We start from the raw sequence: 16,307 nt of genomic DNA, 5'->3' as shown, positions 1-16,307 counted from the left end.
TGCTATATTAGAACTGCCGCATAAGCTGTAATCTTGAGCCTAGAGTGCCAATATAGGTATCATTTATTATCGCTTTTGCGCAAATGTTCGTCTGTTGCTAATAGGCATCTGACAAAATATGTATCAGTTGCAACAGGCTTACAAAGTATAGGTCGCAAGCAAGTGTAGCAAAAGTAGTAAAGTTGCGCTGGAATAGCGGGAAGAAAAACGGTTTATGTTGAAAGGTATGATATGCGAGGCCCAGTGGCAGAGCTGAGCTCTTCTAGTCTGTGCGTCATGTGACTGCGGAAATAATGTATGAGAACTCGATCAGGAAAGGAGTGTGCATTTGATCTTTACGCGAGATACGCGACACATGCAAGATGGGATTATGCACATTCAGTCGATGCATTTTCAAAGCCCCTAGCATGCCCAAAGGGGAAGGCCCCATCCATGATCTCAATGGATCAAAACACCCCGATATAAATCGCCATCTCAGGGATAGACATGAAGTGAAAATGTATACATTCAACTCGAACAAATCCTGTATCATGGAGTTTAATCGTCAACCTAGCATAAACCACGACTACTTATGCATCTGTGGTAGCCGTTTTCAGACATATGGAGGAATAAGGAGGCATATCGTCGGAAGGACTAACAAACGTCCTTGTCCGACAGCACCTACTATCACCACCGTTAAGCAATTCAAGAAGGAATATGCTGCTCGATTAAGTTCTGCCATCTCCAACGCAGTCGCTGCTTCCAAAGAAATTGTTGCTCTCAATAAAACATCTATATCCAACGAAATCATTGATCCCAACAAAACACCTGCATCCAACAAAATGTCTACTACTAATAAAACATCTGCTTCTGGCGAAACATCTTCCAACAAATCATCGCCCAATAAAACGTCTACATTCAACAAAACGTCTGCTTCTGACGAAGCATCTTTTTTCATCAAAATACCTACTACCAATAAGTCGTCTACTTCAGGCAAACACTCTGCTCCCAATAAAACCCCACCCATTAGTAAAGCCTTAACCTCCAACAATACTATTACCACTTCAACTTCCATCCCCACTCGCGCCTCCCCTAGGATACTTAAGCACCACGGCTCCGTCCTCACTTCCATATCTATTCCCAATTCTGTCCCTACCCCCGTCCCAACCCCTACTTCCATTTCTACTACTATTCCCACTACTACCATCTCAAGTTCCATCTCCATTCCAAGCCCTGCTCCCATCGCCACTTCAAGTTCTGCTTCCACTGCTTCATTTATTCCAAATCCTATCACAACTTGCATATCTGCTCCCGCTGATGCCCTCAGGCCTAACTGCAGCCTTGCTGAAAGCGGGTCGGAGCTTTTAAAGAGACTTCAAAGAATTGAGGAATCGCAAGAACGCATCGAAGCATATTTGAGAAGGCTTATTCGAAGAAAACGAACGAAAAGACATAGGCATAGATGTGAGGATGGCTTTGGATATGACTATGATTATGAGCATGAGCATGGGTATGAGCATGAGCATGGGTATGGGCATGATCAGGGATTTGAACAACAGATTAAAAAACGAAGAGTTAGTAATAACGAAATTACTGCTACCATTAGCCATAATAGCAGCAGTTGTAGCAGAACTAGCCGTGGTGTTCACCATCAGGAAAAGAATCGTCCTTTTTCTCTACCGACAACAATTGAGATTGATTGATTTTTTTATCACAATCTATTATATTACTTTTTTTTTTTTTTTTTTTTTTTTTTTTTACCATTGGTCATGTTCATGCTTCATACTTCAATAGGGAACTCCAAAAGCGTTAGTGGTTGTAATCAAAGTCGTTAAAGGCACGACAGTTATCCCTTAATTATAATAGTATATAGCTCTTTTCCTTTTTTTTTTGCTTATTTGTTCGCATAAAATTATCTACAGAGTTATAAAGTAGGATGACCATTATTTGAGCCTGAAACAACCTTTGGTTCTATAGAAATATCTTTCAACCGATTCGTAGTAGTCTCCACTGTGTCTGTGTCTGTGGACGCAAATGTAATGTTTTTTGTACCGCCACTGGTAAATATCGTTCTTTGAGATGACTCGGAAACTTTAGGCTTTTTGCCTTCAGCTTCCTTACTACTACCCTCATCACCGCCACCATCGTTTCCCTCACTTCTGCTTGCTTTCCTTATATTGTCATGAGCTCTACTACTGCTATCATCTTCCCTCTTTTGGTTAGTAATTTCTTGTCCATCATTAGAGTATGCCTCATCGCTGCTTGAATCCTCCCACTCGCCATCACCATCAGCTGCATCATCCTCCTTTTCATCCAAAGGGTCACTATCATCATCGTCGTCATCTTCACTCGAATCGGTGCCCCAACAGGTTAGCATCGTGTCTGTGTCGTGAGGCGACTGATCAAAGTAATCATTTTGCGCTGAAGTCACCATTCTTGGTAATCCTGGCCGTACGCTCTGTTTCGCCCGTGTGCTGCCACTGGCACTGGCGCCAGCGCTGCTATTGCCGCACATAAAATACGAATCCTGGCCGTGCCCATGTCCATGTCCATGTCCATGTCCGTGTCCGTGTCCGTGTGCATGTCCGTGTCCGTGTCCGTGTGCATGTCCATGTCCGTGCCCGTGTCCGTGAGTTTGATTTGAATATTGAACATCATGCGCACCATTATTAGGGGCAGTTTCTCCGAATAACTGGAACTGTGGTTGCGGCTGCCCGTCTTCATTGAAATGTGTGCTGCTTGGTTTGGCTCCTGTATTTGTACTTATGCTAGATAGAGGGGGAGTTGATAGTGGGGCATGTCGTGTTTTCCTTGGTCGACTATGTTCGACAACACGAAACCCTTTTTGCCGTTCTCGCTCGTTCCATCGTAAACAACGAGAGAGAGAATGAAACCAATCAGATGATTGAGTGCTGGAGCAGATGGTTGGGAATGGATAAACACTCGCAGTCACCTTAATATGATCTCCCTGTTTAAGTTCTACCCGTCCGCGCCCATCAAAGCTAGCCCAAGCAGTCGAGCGCGAATCGAAAGGAACACAGATCCGAAGTTCCATAGAATCAGGCAATAACATCGGGCGGAAACTCAATGTATGTGGACAGATGGGTGATATCAAAATAGAGGGGATTTCAGGATGTGTTAACGGCCCACCAGCAGCAAGCTTTTCGAAGCAATCCGGAAGTTAATAAAAAAATATAAAAAATGAAAGTGTTAGGAATGATCAGATTTTCGAACAACATTACTACACATTTGCATCCAATCCTTATCATCATGTTTATCAATCAAATCCCATTTACCGAGTAGGCTGTTGATCCCGTAGGCGTCGAAATCACAATACCATCAGCCTGGACTGTTGTTAGATGTTCTTCATCGCCAAAAAGCTCTAAAAGGCTAAGGTTGGCGCTGGGCCCTCGATCCAGAACTAAGCACGTTAGGAGAAGACCGTTGTGATAAATGGGTGTAGTAAGGTAACCGGCAGTTAGAATATTTATTAATACATTGAGATTCAAAAGTATTAATTGTTAGGGTTATCAAAACCACCTTACCCAAATCGTTTAAAATCTCAAATGTTTCTGTAGGAGTGGTAAGAACAGTTGGAAGCGCTAGCCGACGGACATCATTGTCGTCGTCACTATCATCCATTAATGTGGTTTGTCCATTAGATGATCCCTTATCTTTATTGACGCTTTTATTGCGTGATCCTTTGCGCTTCTTCTTTTTGGTCGTATCAACAGTCCTGTGTTCAAGACACCGATATATAGTGCAGCTAAAGCGCATCCGCAGATTGACTCGCACACCTTGGTCTAGACAAGTATTAAGAATCTGTTTGTAATCCGCTGTAGGGAAAGGCGTTAGGAAGCCCAATGAGCCTGCAGAGAAGGGTAGAATAGGGGGTACAATCCGTTGAAAGAGCCAGCTTGTAAAGAGAACAGTTCCATCCCCGCCAAGCTAGTGTATCGATAAGGAGAAAAACAATAATAGTAAAAAAGAAAAAGAAAAAGATATAATCATTCCATTTTCAGCCCTTGCTATTAGTGTATAGTACACTAATGGGTAAATTGACCTCTGCTGTGTGTATCAAATCTTGGGCAAGCTTGCGCTAGTGTCAATAAATAAGCTTTACTTAAAATAAACACAGCAACATTAATCAACTTACAGTGATCGCAACGTCAAAGAGATGGGCTTCTTGAGCACAGAGATCAGCTGTCCAGAATTTGAGCTGATGGGTATAGTCATAACCGAGCTTCGTACTCTTCAGGAACGCCGGGTATTTAAACTTTGGTTGATCTTTCATCTTGTCTTCCACAAATCTAATTGTGAAAATTAAAAGATGTACATATGCAATGGCAGATTGGTTATTAAAGAATATAAAGATTGTTTTTTTTTTTTTTTTTTTTTTTTTTTTTTTTGATCTAATATCGTCCTTACACTGTGACTCCACGGGTAGACATCATCCAGAAGGCGACTTGGCGTGTAATCTTTACTAATGACTCGTCTCCTGGCTTTGTTACAATCATTACTGTTTTTGGCGTTTCCCATTTGACTCTTGCACGACCTGATAGGCAATGGGATTTAGCAGAAGATTTTAGTTATCAGGAGTGATAAGCGAGGAGCAGCATACTGTAATACATCTGTGAGCATTGATAAAGTTAAAAAGTTTGCTCCTGGTGGGACAAAGGATTGAAACGTTGGAGTGCAGGGTCTCATCATCTTAGGTTCCCATTAAACTAGAAGCACTTATCAACACACAGGAGCAACGACGTGAAGCATGCGACATGATGTGTATGCGTATTGATCTTGAGTATATTATCAATAAGATGGCTCTCATGGGGCAATTGAACTTCTATTCATTTTATGCTGTTCCTGAAACACGTCTGTACACAATGCATTGCAAGTGATCGGAGATTCAGATATAACACGTAATATTTAAACAAAAGCAAAAAAAAAAGACTGAACAAGCTTGGCATCCAAGACGCATAACCTTTTGTATAAACAAACGCCATATGGATATGCAAGAGTGACCAAGTGTCGCCATTTGATGTAATCAATTAACCCATGAAAGAGGTATATGTAACTCTGATGAAATGGAAAAAAGAGCGTGTTACTTGCCTATCTTTTTCGAGACTTCACGCACACCAACTGCAGTTTCAGCCAGTCGACTAGTTGGAGTCATGATACGGCGATGTCCATTCGATCCAGGACCTAGATAGGGAGTGGAGGAGCCAGAAGGGAGCTGAGGATCTTTAGCGAGAGTATCCTGGACGCACGACTCGATTGAGCGTGGTAGGATACGTGCTGTTGTTGCCGCAGGTTTAGCATTGGGTGTAGCAGGGTAGGTGCTATCGAGTGCATGGTGAAGACCGATGGGTGCCTGAGGTTGAGGTATATCAATCGATGGGCGTATGACAGAGCGTTGGCCGAGTGACATTGAAGGTCCTGATCCAGGTCGAATGGTTGTTGGCGCATAGATCGTAGGTGCAGTCGCTGAACATACAGAAGCAGAAGTAGAAGAAGACGAGGACGAAGAGGAAGAAGAGAAAGATGGTTTCACAACGGACGAAGTAGAATGGAGCACTGGTGTCGAAGATCTAGCAGAGACAGCAGCGCCAGCGTCTGCACCAGCTTCTGCTACCATAGCCATGGTCTGTACCAAAGTGCAGTCGCTTGTATCGTGGATGATATTGGCGGTGAAAGGATCCTCAACAAGAGGCATGGTCGTATCAGGGAGACTATCTGCAGTGATGTTGTTTTCTTTCGCATAGGCTGGAGGTAGGGGAAGTGAAGAGGGAAGTGTAGAGGTAGATGAGATGGAAGGCATTGCCATGTCTGATGGGGAAACAATGCGATAACTATGGGTGAATTGAGACATGGTAGAAGAGATAATTTAGAAACAAAATATATATATAATGATATATTGAGCGTTAAATAAAAAAATAAAATAAAATAAAAATAAAGAAAAGGAAGCCTAAAGGAAGGAACAAATAGGATTATAGTGTGTAGAAGAGGGGAGAAGAGAGAATGTATGCGTAGAGAGAATGAGTGACAATTGAATGAAGGATGATGTTCTCAAAAAAAAACGCGTGACTGTTAAAATGAATTGACAATCTTCCAAGCAACAACAGAATTCTCTTCTGTTCGTTTTGTCCAAGAAGGGCGTCGATGCTCAATCTCATGTAGTCTTTCTATCTCTTTTTCCTTAATCTCCTTTTTTTTTTTTTTGAAAAATTGCTGCAAAAAACAAAAGGAGGAATAGTACATTGGCACATAATACGCAGCACACAGATGGGTAGGTATTGCGCAGATCATGCACACAGATGATTACATTAAAAAAAATAAAAATAAAAAAAAAAAAAAAAAAAGAACCGCGTGAACGCGGGTACTTCACAAAAGAAAAGAGGAAATAAATATCATGTCAACAAGCACCAATAGTAAGTCTGTCAATTAATCAGTCAGCTTGTCAGTCCGAGGAGATTAATTGAGAGCTGCAGGGAACGAGGTTGAACATCCCTGTCCTTGCTCTTTCTCCCAATCTTCGTCTTTTTTATTCGTGTCTGTGAGATTCGCTCATTCGTGCAATCGCAGTGGGTATGAGATATGCTTTGACTTTACCATATGCCAATGATATCGACCAGTGATCGTCAGAGGAATGTGTACATCACGGGCTAAAGTTGTTAATTTGTAAACAAGAAACGAAACATCCATCAATGCCATGCGATGCTATGCGATGCGATGCAAGTCCAATGTTTTGTCACAACCACAAAAACCATAATCACAATAAAAGGTATACCGTTTAGTTCAACACTAATTATTGGGGTGTGTGTGTGGAAATCCAATTTGCTGTTTGTTTACAGAGTAAGGAGTCGTTGTTATTGTGCTCATGCCCCTTCCCTTTTTAGCCTAAAAGTGCGCGCGCTTTCAACTCTGTGAGATTGAGTGAAGGACACAATAGAAAAAAGGCTATAAGAGCACTGCAGAGAGGAGAAGAGAAGAAGAGATTGAAAAGAGAGAAGAGAAGAGAAGAGAAGAGAAAGAGAAAGGAGTAGAGTGTGTGATGGTCGTGAATGCATTCATCCCCTTTTTTTATGCTTTCATCCCCATTGCAATTGCCATTCTCATTTCTTTCGCTCTTTCACTCTTTCTCTTCCGCTCTTCCGCTCTTCTGCTCACCCTATTCATTCTTTCCTTTCCCAACTTTTCTTCCCTCCTCTCCTCCATTTTTTATTTTTTATTACTTGCGACATCTCACATTGACCTTTCCTGCTGTCCCCATCTCATTAACAGAAAGAAAAGAAGAAACGTCAAGGACAAACGCACACTTACTTGTCTGGCTGTCAGACCTTTTCTCCTGAGAAGCGAATCCAAACAACGCTATTCCCACACATACTTCATCTTGTCTCTTTTCCACGTTTATTAAAGTAAAAGAGAGAGAAATGGCTCCAAAAACGCCACAAGGCAACAAGTCGCCCAAGGCGCCAGGCACCGGTGGCCCCATACCTCTCACAGGTATTCCTGCTCCTGCGAGTGTCCTACAACGGCGTTCTTTTATGCCCACGCTCTCCTCTGCCACAGGACTAAAGAGTTTTCAGAACATGACTCCAGAGCAGCAATCTCTCCTTGCAGAGGCTATTGCTATCCATAGCCCAGGACTCATTGATCCTAACCGAAAAAGAGCTGAATCGGTTGGTTCCGACACAACCTCAAGCGCAGGAACAGAGCAGAAATACACTTCTTCGCCTTCACCTCAACGACAGTCCCCAGTCCCGACAGCATATTCTGCCGAGGTTGCTGCCGCAAACTATAGCGGCGCTACGCCGCCAGGTGTTCTAGCTTCGCCACTCTCCTATCGATTGTCTCAAGCGCGACGAGCAAGTAATCCACGTTCCAGTATTGGACACGAGAGCAACATCCGGGCAACCACTACTGTATATTCTACCATATCACCTTCACTCCAGTCTTTTACTTCTGCTACACCTTCGCCAGCTGCAGATTCACCATCAGGACTTCGTTCTACTAGACTATCTATAGGCCCAGGTATTGGAACGGGATCCGCCTCAGCACGTTCACTGGTGAAACAACCGCAGCTTCAGCGTCCACCTAGCATGGGTCAGACAGGGTTACAACAGCAACAGCAGCAGCAGCAGCTTCAACAAATCAATGCTCTGACATCGCCCACAATACAAAGTCAGAGCCAGAATCAATTTCCTGTATCACTCGAAGGTATTGAGCTTGGCGACAGGGTTGTGGTCGAGAGCATGAGTCTGTCAGGATACCTGCGTTTTATCGGCCCAACCGAATTCAAGACTGGCATCTGGGCCGGTATTGAGCTCGACACACCCACTGGAAAAAACGACGGAAGTGTGAATGGGTATGTCTTTGCTTTCTTTTTTTTTTTTTTTTTTTTTTTTTTTTCGGTCTGGATATATTTGCAATTCCCAAAGGTGAAAGTGAGCCTGGAATTAACATTTCCCGTCTTTTCTGTTTTGAAGGGTGCAATATTTCAACTGTCGTCCAAAGTGTGGTATTTTTGTTCTGGCTAACAAGATTGTGAAAACAGAGCTCCTGATTCCTTTTCCCTCCACACCCGCTGTCACAGGTCAGCCTTCATCCATTCAAGAAGATATTCGCATCACTTCATCACCAGTCAACCATGCTGCTCAAGCTGCAGCCAGGATCTCTGCAGGGTCTAGGGCCTCAAAATACATTGGAGTTACTGCCAGCCAACTGAAGCAGCGCAGCACAATGCCACAGCCCGCAAACTCACGTCTTTCACAACAACAGAGCACAAGCGACCTTACATCAGGATCATCTTCAATAACTCGAAATACCACCAGTCCTCAAACAATCTCGCCCACACCCACAGCTTCTGTTACAAAAACTAATCTAGGAAGTCGTCTCTCTCAACCAGGTTCAAGAGCCTCGCTGTTATCACTTGCCAATAAATCCACGACTTTGGGTCGCGCTGGATCCACAACATCTCCACCAACCTCTATTTCAGGTCGACCAAGGACCTCCCCAACGCCAGGACGTTTAGCATCGCCTCGTCGTCTTTCCTCACGTGCGTCAGATCACTCAGATACAAGTGTTAATGGCTCGGCTCCTTCTACCCTCTCTTCAAACCTACTGGATCAAGCCGCATTAGTTCAGATGGCTGAATCGCCTCAAGACAATAATTTAGCTGCCCAACTTCAGCAGCTTCAATCGGATTTTGGTGAAGCTGTTGCAGAAAACAACATGCTCAAGACAGAAATGAGTCAGACAAAGACCCAGCTTGAAATGACCCGTCTTCTTGACAAGCGTGAATCTCTTTCTTATGAGGAACGTACATTTTTAAGTAAGAGTTTAGGCCGTGGAGGAATCGACGAGCGTCTCGGACAAGAATTGGAAGAGCTACATGCTATGAAAGCAGAATGGGAGAAGGAAAAGGCAGCCAAAGACCAAGAGATCAAGGGTATCACTGAGAAGATGACACAAGCTTGGCTGGATGCTGCACGTTCACAAAAGGAGCGAACAGCGCTGCTACAAGAAAAGACTGAGCTTGAAGAGAAGTTGAGGGAGTTGGAGACGAATGGAGTTAGTACAAACTCTAAAACGGATTCTGAGGCGGCAATTGAGAAAGAAGAGCAGCAGGCTCTGGTTGCCTCATTACAGAAGGATTTAGAAGAAGCTGAGCATAGAATTGCGTTTTTGAATCAGCGTGCAGTGGAGGATGAAGCCCGTTTGGACGCTGTTGACGAAACTCTGCGGACCGCACAGGCTGACTATGCAGAGCAAATAGCCTTATTAGAACGCGAGCGTGATGACCTTCAAACAAGACTCGATGACTTGGAATTAGTTCTCAAGGTTACTACAGAAGCCCTTCAGTCCAAGCTGGAGGCTGCTCTCCGGGATGCCAATCATTCTGAAGAGCTTCTGCATGAAGTTCAGGCACGTCTTGATCATGAGTTGGAGCTTCGGCGAACAAGAGAATCTGAGTCTGAAACTAGGGTTAAGGAAGTTGAAGTTGAACTCCAAGAGACCCAATCATTGCTGGCTAAGAGTGAAAAGCTTGTTAAGGGACTAGAAGAAAAGACTAAAGAATATGAGTTATCGATCGTAAAACGTGAGCAAGAGATAGCAGATCTCAAACACGAACTGGAGGATCTAGCAGATATGGTTCAAAGCGAAGAGGTTGACAGAATGCGAAGGATGTGGGAGAATGAAAAGAAGCGTCTGGAAGAGGCTGTGGCGGATGATATCACCGTCATCACTGATCTTCGCAGTGATATTCAAGCCTTGGAATTGAATGAGTCAGAGCTTTTGACCAAGATTGTGAGTTTAGAGGCCACGATTGCAATCCTCAGAACTGAGAAGACTGATCTAGAATCAGAGGTTTCGCAGCTCAAGGCTAAATCGACTGAAGCTCAAGAGAAGTTCAACAAAGACATTGCTGACTTGCAGGCAAAAGTAATCGAATCTGAGAAGGCAATCGAGCTGCATGAAGCGGAGACCAAGGGCAAGATCGAGGACCTGGAGGCAATTGCATCAACTGTCGAGACATGGAGGGAACAGTGCGAAGCGATGCAACTAGAGATTGTCCAAAAGACTGCCAAGTCCGAAGACGTCAACTTTGAACTTGTTGAAACACAAACTCAACGAGACCTATTCAAACAGGAGGCAGAAGCTGCAAAGAAGGAACTGGCTGAAAAGACTTCTCAGCTAACGGATATCGAGAAAACTCTGGAAGAAAACAAGTCTTTGCAGGGTGATAAAACCCAGCTGCTCCAAAAGATCTCTGAACTTGAGTCTGCTTTGGCCCTTTCAGCATCTACTCCGGTGAAGACTCCATCAACTACAGAAACGGATGCCAAGGTCACCGAGTCCAGCGAAAGGGAAGCTCAGCTAGAGGAGGAAGTTGCGCATCTGAAGCAGATGGTGCATGATTTGACTCGTGAGAATGTCCAAGTGGCAAGTGTTAACAAGAAACTGATGACAGAACATGGAAATCTAATGGAGGCTCATCGACACGTCGAGACTGAGTGCCTCAAACTCATGGATGAGGTCGAGAGACTCCATACTGAGAGCTTGGCAGCGGTCTCGTTAGCTAGCGCATCAGATGTCTCCGCTTTGATGGAAAATGCCGAACCTAAGGTTATTACGCCTTTGAAAGAAGGTGCTGAGAATTCCACTCCTCCATCATCTCAATCCCAGTCAGTGATCCGGCTTGAAAGTCTTTTGAAGGAGAAACAAGCTCTTCTGGACCGGCTCACCCAGACTCATGCGATTGAGATGCGTGAGTTGCGCCAACGGTTGGTGGATTTGGATCAAGCCAAAGCTTATGAGGTGGCGCAGTTGAACAAGGAGCTTACCGATTTGGAATCGTTGATTGAGAGTAAGATCTTCCACGAAGCTGATTTGGAAGAAGAAGTACAGCAGAAACAGAAGCAGATCGATCGCCTACAATATGAGGTCTCGGATTTGAAGAGCCAATTGTCACATGCAAACATGGCTCTAATGGGAGCCAATGGATCCACCACTACTGGTGTGTACGGGGGCCGATCGACGCAACCTATGCAGAGTAGCAATCTTCGTGGAGAATACCGTACATCTACAGCATCCGAAGGCGGGTCATCGCTATCTCAGAAAACCCATTCTTCAACTTCGTCTTCTGTAGCTTCCCAAAATGATAATAAGCCAAAACAAGCGGGACAGGGCAAAGATGATGTACCTTTCTGCGAAATATGTGAGGTCGAAGGTCATGATATCATTAGCTGCAGTGCTGTCTTTGGTGCTGCAGGCGGCTCTTCTGGAGAAAAGACGGTGACGACACCACAGCATGCTCAGAACGGCACTACCACATTTTCAGACGTGGGTGATGATCGACCGGTAATACTTTTATTTTATTTTGGTCTGCTTTGATTTGTTTTTTGTGGGGCCACATAAGCACAGCATTATTGATTTTTTTTTTTTTTTTTTACGGTTTTGCTTACTGTATAGTACTGCGAGAACTGTGAAGAATATGGCCTTCATTACACGGATGAATGTCCCAACGAGTCACTAACGTAAGTCGAATTTTATGTGTATTGTATTGTTTGATTCTGAATATCTGCTTGGCTCCCCCCCCCCCCCAAAAAAAAAAAAAAAAAAAAAAAAAAAACTGACATTGCTTTATTATTTATTATTATTGTTATTATGTAGTTATTGAGAATTAGAGGCTGCGTTTGGAATCGAAAAGGATTTCTTGACGGGGTTCCGACTTGCCTGAACGTGGCCTCTCGTTATTCCTATAAACTTGACTCTTTTTTATATCATCATTTTTCATTCCTCTCCACATCCTTTTCATTTCTATCCCTCTTTTTTATTCTCATTCGGCTTGACTTTGGTGGTAAACTTTACAAGGCTTCAATATGCAATATATAATGGATGTTCTTTTTTTTCTTGCTCAGCTTCATGGACTTTCTTCATCCACACTGCGGAGCAAATTATCTTTTGAAAAATACTAGTAATCCAAACTATTCATCTAAAATAACAAACCCTCTCTGTAAAATATAATTTTAAAACGAGAATAATAAAAATGAACATTGCATATATTTTAATATCAAAGTAAAAAAAAATTATTTGTATTCTAATACGTTTGTTATTTCTACATGCCATTTGAGTCCAACCAAGCAGTGATGCCCTGAATTCCTTGTTCCCATTCGGTGTTATCGGAAACCATGATCAAATGTCCTCCATCATCCAGATCCTCTAATTCAATATGATCGACCTGTCCTGACAGAACATGATGGGTCTTTACATCAGAAGTAGACACAATCTCATCGCCATTAGAGGTTACCAATAAAATTGGGAAATTGGGTTCAAAAAGGCCGAGAGAGATAGAGTCATAGATTGTCAGAGGTAAACTCTCCAGGGATGAGGGTATCGAGCCTTCTGATTCCACAGTCTGAATAGGGAGTATGTCCTCATCTCCTTCTCCTTCTATACCTTTATCTTCTCTGTTCCCTGTTTTACTAAATCCTGTGTCCTCCATGAATGATGATGAAGGGCCTTTTTCGTTGATCTCTGCTGTTTGAACTGTGCTATCCAACGATGTTTTGGAGGGTGACGACAAGTCTTCTGTTGAAATGCCACTACCGCTCTTACTTGAAATGACTTTTTCTATAGCTCCAGTTGCCGTTGACGAAATTCCTGTTCCCTCCCCGTCTATTTCCTGTGGATACTCTTTAGTCTTTTCTTTTTCTTTTTCTTTCTCCTTTTCCTGTAATTCCTTGGCAACTTGATCAATTTTGTAGACCGCTTTCTTTGGCAACACGAATCGTTCCCGGAAACCGACCTGGGCTACGACATCCGCGTGGGTATCGAAATCAAACTCTGTAAGCTCTTCTGCTGAAGGTTCTGGAAGCGGTGCTGCTACTGGTGTTGGTATTGGTACCTGTATTGATGTAGAAACCTTTGGTGAAATTGTTGGCCTCGATGATGCTGAAGGCGCTGTGATTGTGGCAGATCCCTCTGAGCTTTCTCCTGCTTCCTGGCCATTGCCAGAGTGCTTTATAAAAATAGCAGCAGTAGCAGTAGTATTAGTTGTCTTCTCAATCTTCAGTTTATATGACAGTTGTTTGAATCGATGCTTGATAAGATCGGGAATAAACGGCGAGACTAGGACCAGAGCAGAGACAGGATTAGATTCGACATACTTATATGCGACCAATGCATGTAATCCATGAGCGATTAAGATGGGTGGGTAGAAAGAGTGATCAGTTTCGATAGATTTCTTGAGAACCTTGACAAAATGACGGATGTATGCGTCACCTGAGTCAAGTGGCTCTATAGGCATGGACATTTCGATGCTTGTGCTTTGATAACCTTGATCAGCTAGACTAGCCTGCCAAGTATCACGGAAACACCTATTGTTGAAATTATGTTGTTAATTTGGCCCTTTTCGCCTCTTTTTATGAAGATCAAAAATATCATTGCCCAAATCTTTTACCAATTGCCACCAAAGGGCCCAGTCAAGAGCACGACGGGCGTAGGTTTGAGAAATGCATAAGTTGAAGGTGGGCTGACGGTGCAAGAGACAGACTCTGGCGGATTATCAAGATTAGTGGGTGTTGGCGATGGGTATTCTAATTTAGATTGTAGCTGTGAGGTATTCTGTGTTGAGTTATCCGTGGATTCCTTTTGTAATGGAGGTGTTAAAGGTGGTGTAGAAGACCAATGTTTTGCTGTTGTAGAGAAAAAGACAGGATGACGCGGAAATGCTCTTGCAGAATGAGCTGTAGTAGCATTGATCCGAAGGAAGTGTCGAACTTGACTTGCCACGCGTGGAGTCAACAGTTTTAACATTGGTTAGAGTCACTAAAAAGAGCGAAAGAGAAGAAAAGAGAATGAAAATAAAAAAGAGCCGGAACAAAGCAATAAAGAAGTAACAAGAAGACGTGGGGTGTCCATAAAAGGTAATTCAACAAGTGATCGCAGCACTTTGACAAAACGTTTCAACAAATAAATGTGTAAGCATGCAGCAGACGCATGCCCCTGTCCCGTCCATATCAAACGCCAAAGGCAGTCAGTCTATTCTTTTTTTCCTCCTTTCTTGCACACACTTTTCTTCACTCAATCATTCACTTTCTAAAAAAAAAAAAAAAAAAAAAAATGGCAGACATCCTTCCACAACTCATCGACTTTGCTACTCAATTGGACTTGCAGCGCCTCATTGTTGCTCAAACAGTAACTATAACTACCGACTTACTATTTATAATAAACTGGATTTTTTTTTTTCTCACACTGTTCCTGACTTTTTTTTTTTCCTTCGGACCTCTTTATAGATAGTATGTCTGCTTGCAGCAATCCGATCCGTGCCTGTTTACAATCTTCCTTTACTTTTCTTTGGTCTCTACGCGTATGAACACCATGAATCTGCTGAACCATTACAACAGGTAGCGACAACCTGTCTCTTTTTCGTTTTTCATTTTTTCTTAAAGGCATAACAAAAAACTTTCATATACTTTTATACTTATACATTTGATCGCACATGGCAAATGGATTGTATAGTTTGCTGGTTTTACAGCATTCAGTATTTTGCTCGATATTGTTTGGTGTTTGCTGTCACCAGGAATTGGCTTTGGAGAAGGGCAAGTATCGCTATAATGAAAAGGACTTGAATAATGGTATTCAATTGGCCCAATTCTAATCATCAACAAGTTCAATCCTTGTATGGATGTTTTTTTTCTCGATCTCACTAGGTTGACAATCGTTGTCCTGCTCTTCAAGGTCAGTGCACACATACACAAAAAAAAAAAAAAAAAAAAAAAGATTGCTCGGATCATTGTTGGCACAGCTGGTCACTTTGGATCATAAGATCAAACCGAATAGCTCCTCAATTCTTCCGTTCTTCTTTTTTGTAGCCATTCACCATTATCTCAGCACTGCAGCTACTGAAGTATCGTGGTGACCCATTTTCTATCCTTGGTGGAGGTAAAATAGGAAAAAAAAAAAGATCGTCATCTCTTTTATGGCCCACAATATCATAAAGGTCAACAAAACGCTACAACAAGGATATTGTCCATCGTCGATTATCTCTAACATCTTAACTCTATTTTCTCTTTTATTTGTATGTTTACCTGTTTATCTGCTTGATCACTCTTCATTATTTTCTTGATTCGGGTGGCTAATTAGGCGGATGGTCAAGCAGAGGACATGGATTAGGAAACGGTGGATTTGGTGCATATCAATCCCTTGGGGATCCCCTGGACGACGAACGGGACGCAGAAGAGATTAGTATTCCACGTCACCATAGTGGGAACAGCCACAATAGCCACAGTGGGAGTAGCCATCTCTTTCAACACCATCAAGGGCGCCACCGCTATTCACAACAATCAAGTTCGTTCATGACCTCCAGTAGTCGCTCTGCGTCTGTTAAATCGAGCAAGACTGGCAGTGGTTACAATGTCGAGCTTGGACATGGTCCTAGTCATAATCTCAGCAACACAAGTAGCATCATTAACACCAATACCAATACCAATACCAGTAATAACAATAATAGTGGCAACAGTATCAATCAAAGTTCGATGACGGCTGCTGGGCAGCATAGCAGTGGAAAAGCTGTCTCTGTCGCTAGTTCAAATGCCAGGGACGATCGACGAGACAAGGTGGGGCAGGTCTTTTCGGAAGACGAGGATGATGATACAAGCAGTCGTGAAAACCTCACACATAGCAGTTCAGAGAACACACGACTAGGCCATTAAGCCTTCTTTTAAGCATGTTAATAAAAACTAAATACTTTTTTCCAATAATCCAAAGCACTTTTGTTCACTAATAGTGCGCATCTCCACAGTATCGATAAATGATGCATATCA

At 42.9% G+C, this 16,307-nt stretch overlaps 5 protein-coding genes across 5 annotated transcripts; 2 read left to right on the top strand and 3 right to left on the bottom strand.

Moving 5' to 3' along the window:
- Positions 1-347: 347 nt before the first annotated feature.
- Positions 348-1,682, top strand: BCR41DRAFT_387837 (hypothetical protein; the record flags this gene model as incomplete). The annotated part of the gene is made up of 1 exon (XM_022027934.1): positions 348-1,682. Exon 1 carries the CDS (start codon positions 363-365, stop codon positions 1,680-1,682), a length of 1,320 nt encoding a protein of 439 aa, XP_021879716.1. The 5' UTR covers positions 348-362.
- A 165-nt stretch (positions 1,683-1,847) lies between these two features.
- On the bottom strand, positions 1,848-4,788 carry BCR41DRAFT_113114 (ATP-NAD kinase-like domain-containing protein). Its single transcript, XM_022019396.1, has 5 exons — positions 4,408-4,788; positions 4,136-4,289; positions 3,525-3,927; positions 3,276-3,400; positions 1,848-3,139 (listed from the first exon to the last, which is right to left on the bottom strand). The coding sequence occupies exons 1-5, from the start codon at positions 4,494-4,496 to the stop codon at positions 1,904-1,906; spliced, it is 2,007 nt and encodes a 668-aa protein (XP_021879715.1). The 5' UTR covers positions 4,497-4,788; the 3' UTR covers positions 1,848-1,903.
- A 292-nt stretch (positions 4,789-5,080) lies between these two features.
- Positions 5,081-5,848, bottom strand: BCR41DRAFT_372216 (hypothetical protein; the record flags this gene model as incomplete). The annotated part of the gene is made up of 1 exon (XM_022026664.1): positions 5,081-5,848. The coding sequence occupies one exon, from the start codon at positions 5,846-5,848 to the stop codon at positions 5,081-5,083; it is 768 nt and encodes a 255-aa protein (XP_021879714.1).
- Positions 5,849-12,577: 6,729 nt separating this feature from the next.
- Positions 12,578-14,356, bottom strand: BCR41DRAFT_387833 (hypothetical protein). The gene is made up of 2 exons (XM_022027933.1): positions 13,943-14,356; positions 12,578-13,859 (listed from the first exon to the last, which is right to left on the bottom strand). Exons 1-2 carry the CDS (start codon positions 14,296-14,298, stop codon positions 12,599-12,601), a joined length of 1,617 nt encoding a protein of 538 aa, XP_021879713.1. The 5' UTR covers positions 14,299-14,356; the 3' UTR covers positions 12,578-12,598.
- A 232-nt stretch (positions 14,357-14,588) lies between these two features.
- Positions 14,589-16,224, top strand: BCR41DRAFT_423600 (hypothetical protein). The gene is made up of 6 exons (XM_022030308.1): positions 14,589-14,679; positions 14,778-14,888; positions 15,004-15,083; positions 15,195-15,222; positions 15,357-15,426; positions 15,628-16,224. Exons 1-6 carry the CDS (start codon positions 14,605-14,607, stop codon positions 16,194-16,196), a joined length of 933 nt encoding a protein of 310 aa, XP_021879712.1. The 5' UTR covers positions 14,589-14,604; the 3' UTR covers positions 16,197-16,224.
- Positions 16,225-16,307: the final 83 nt, after the last annotated feature.

This window comes from Lobosporangium transversale, assembly GCF_002105155.1.
Source record: "Lobosporangium transversale strain NRRL 3116 chromosome Unknown BCR41scaffold_28, whole genome shotgun sequence".
Taxonomy (NCBI): Eukaryota; Fungi; Mortierellomycota; class Mortierellomycetes; order Mortierellales; family Mortierellaceae; genus Lobosporangium; species Lobosporangium transversale.
Note: the sequence above shows the minus strand (reverse complement) of the source record. Positions and strands in the feature narration are given on the sequence as shown.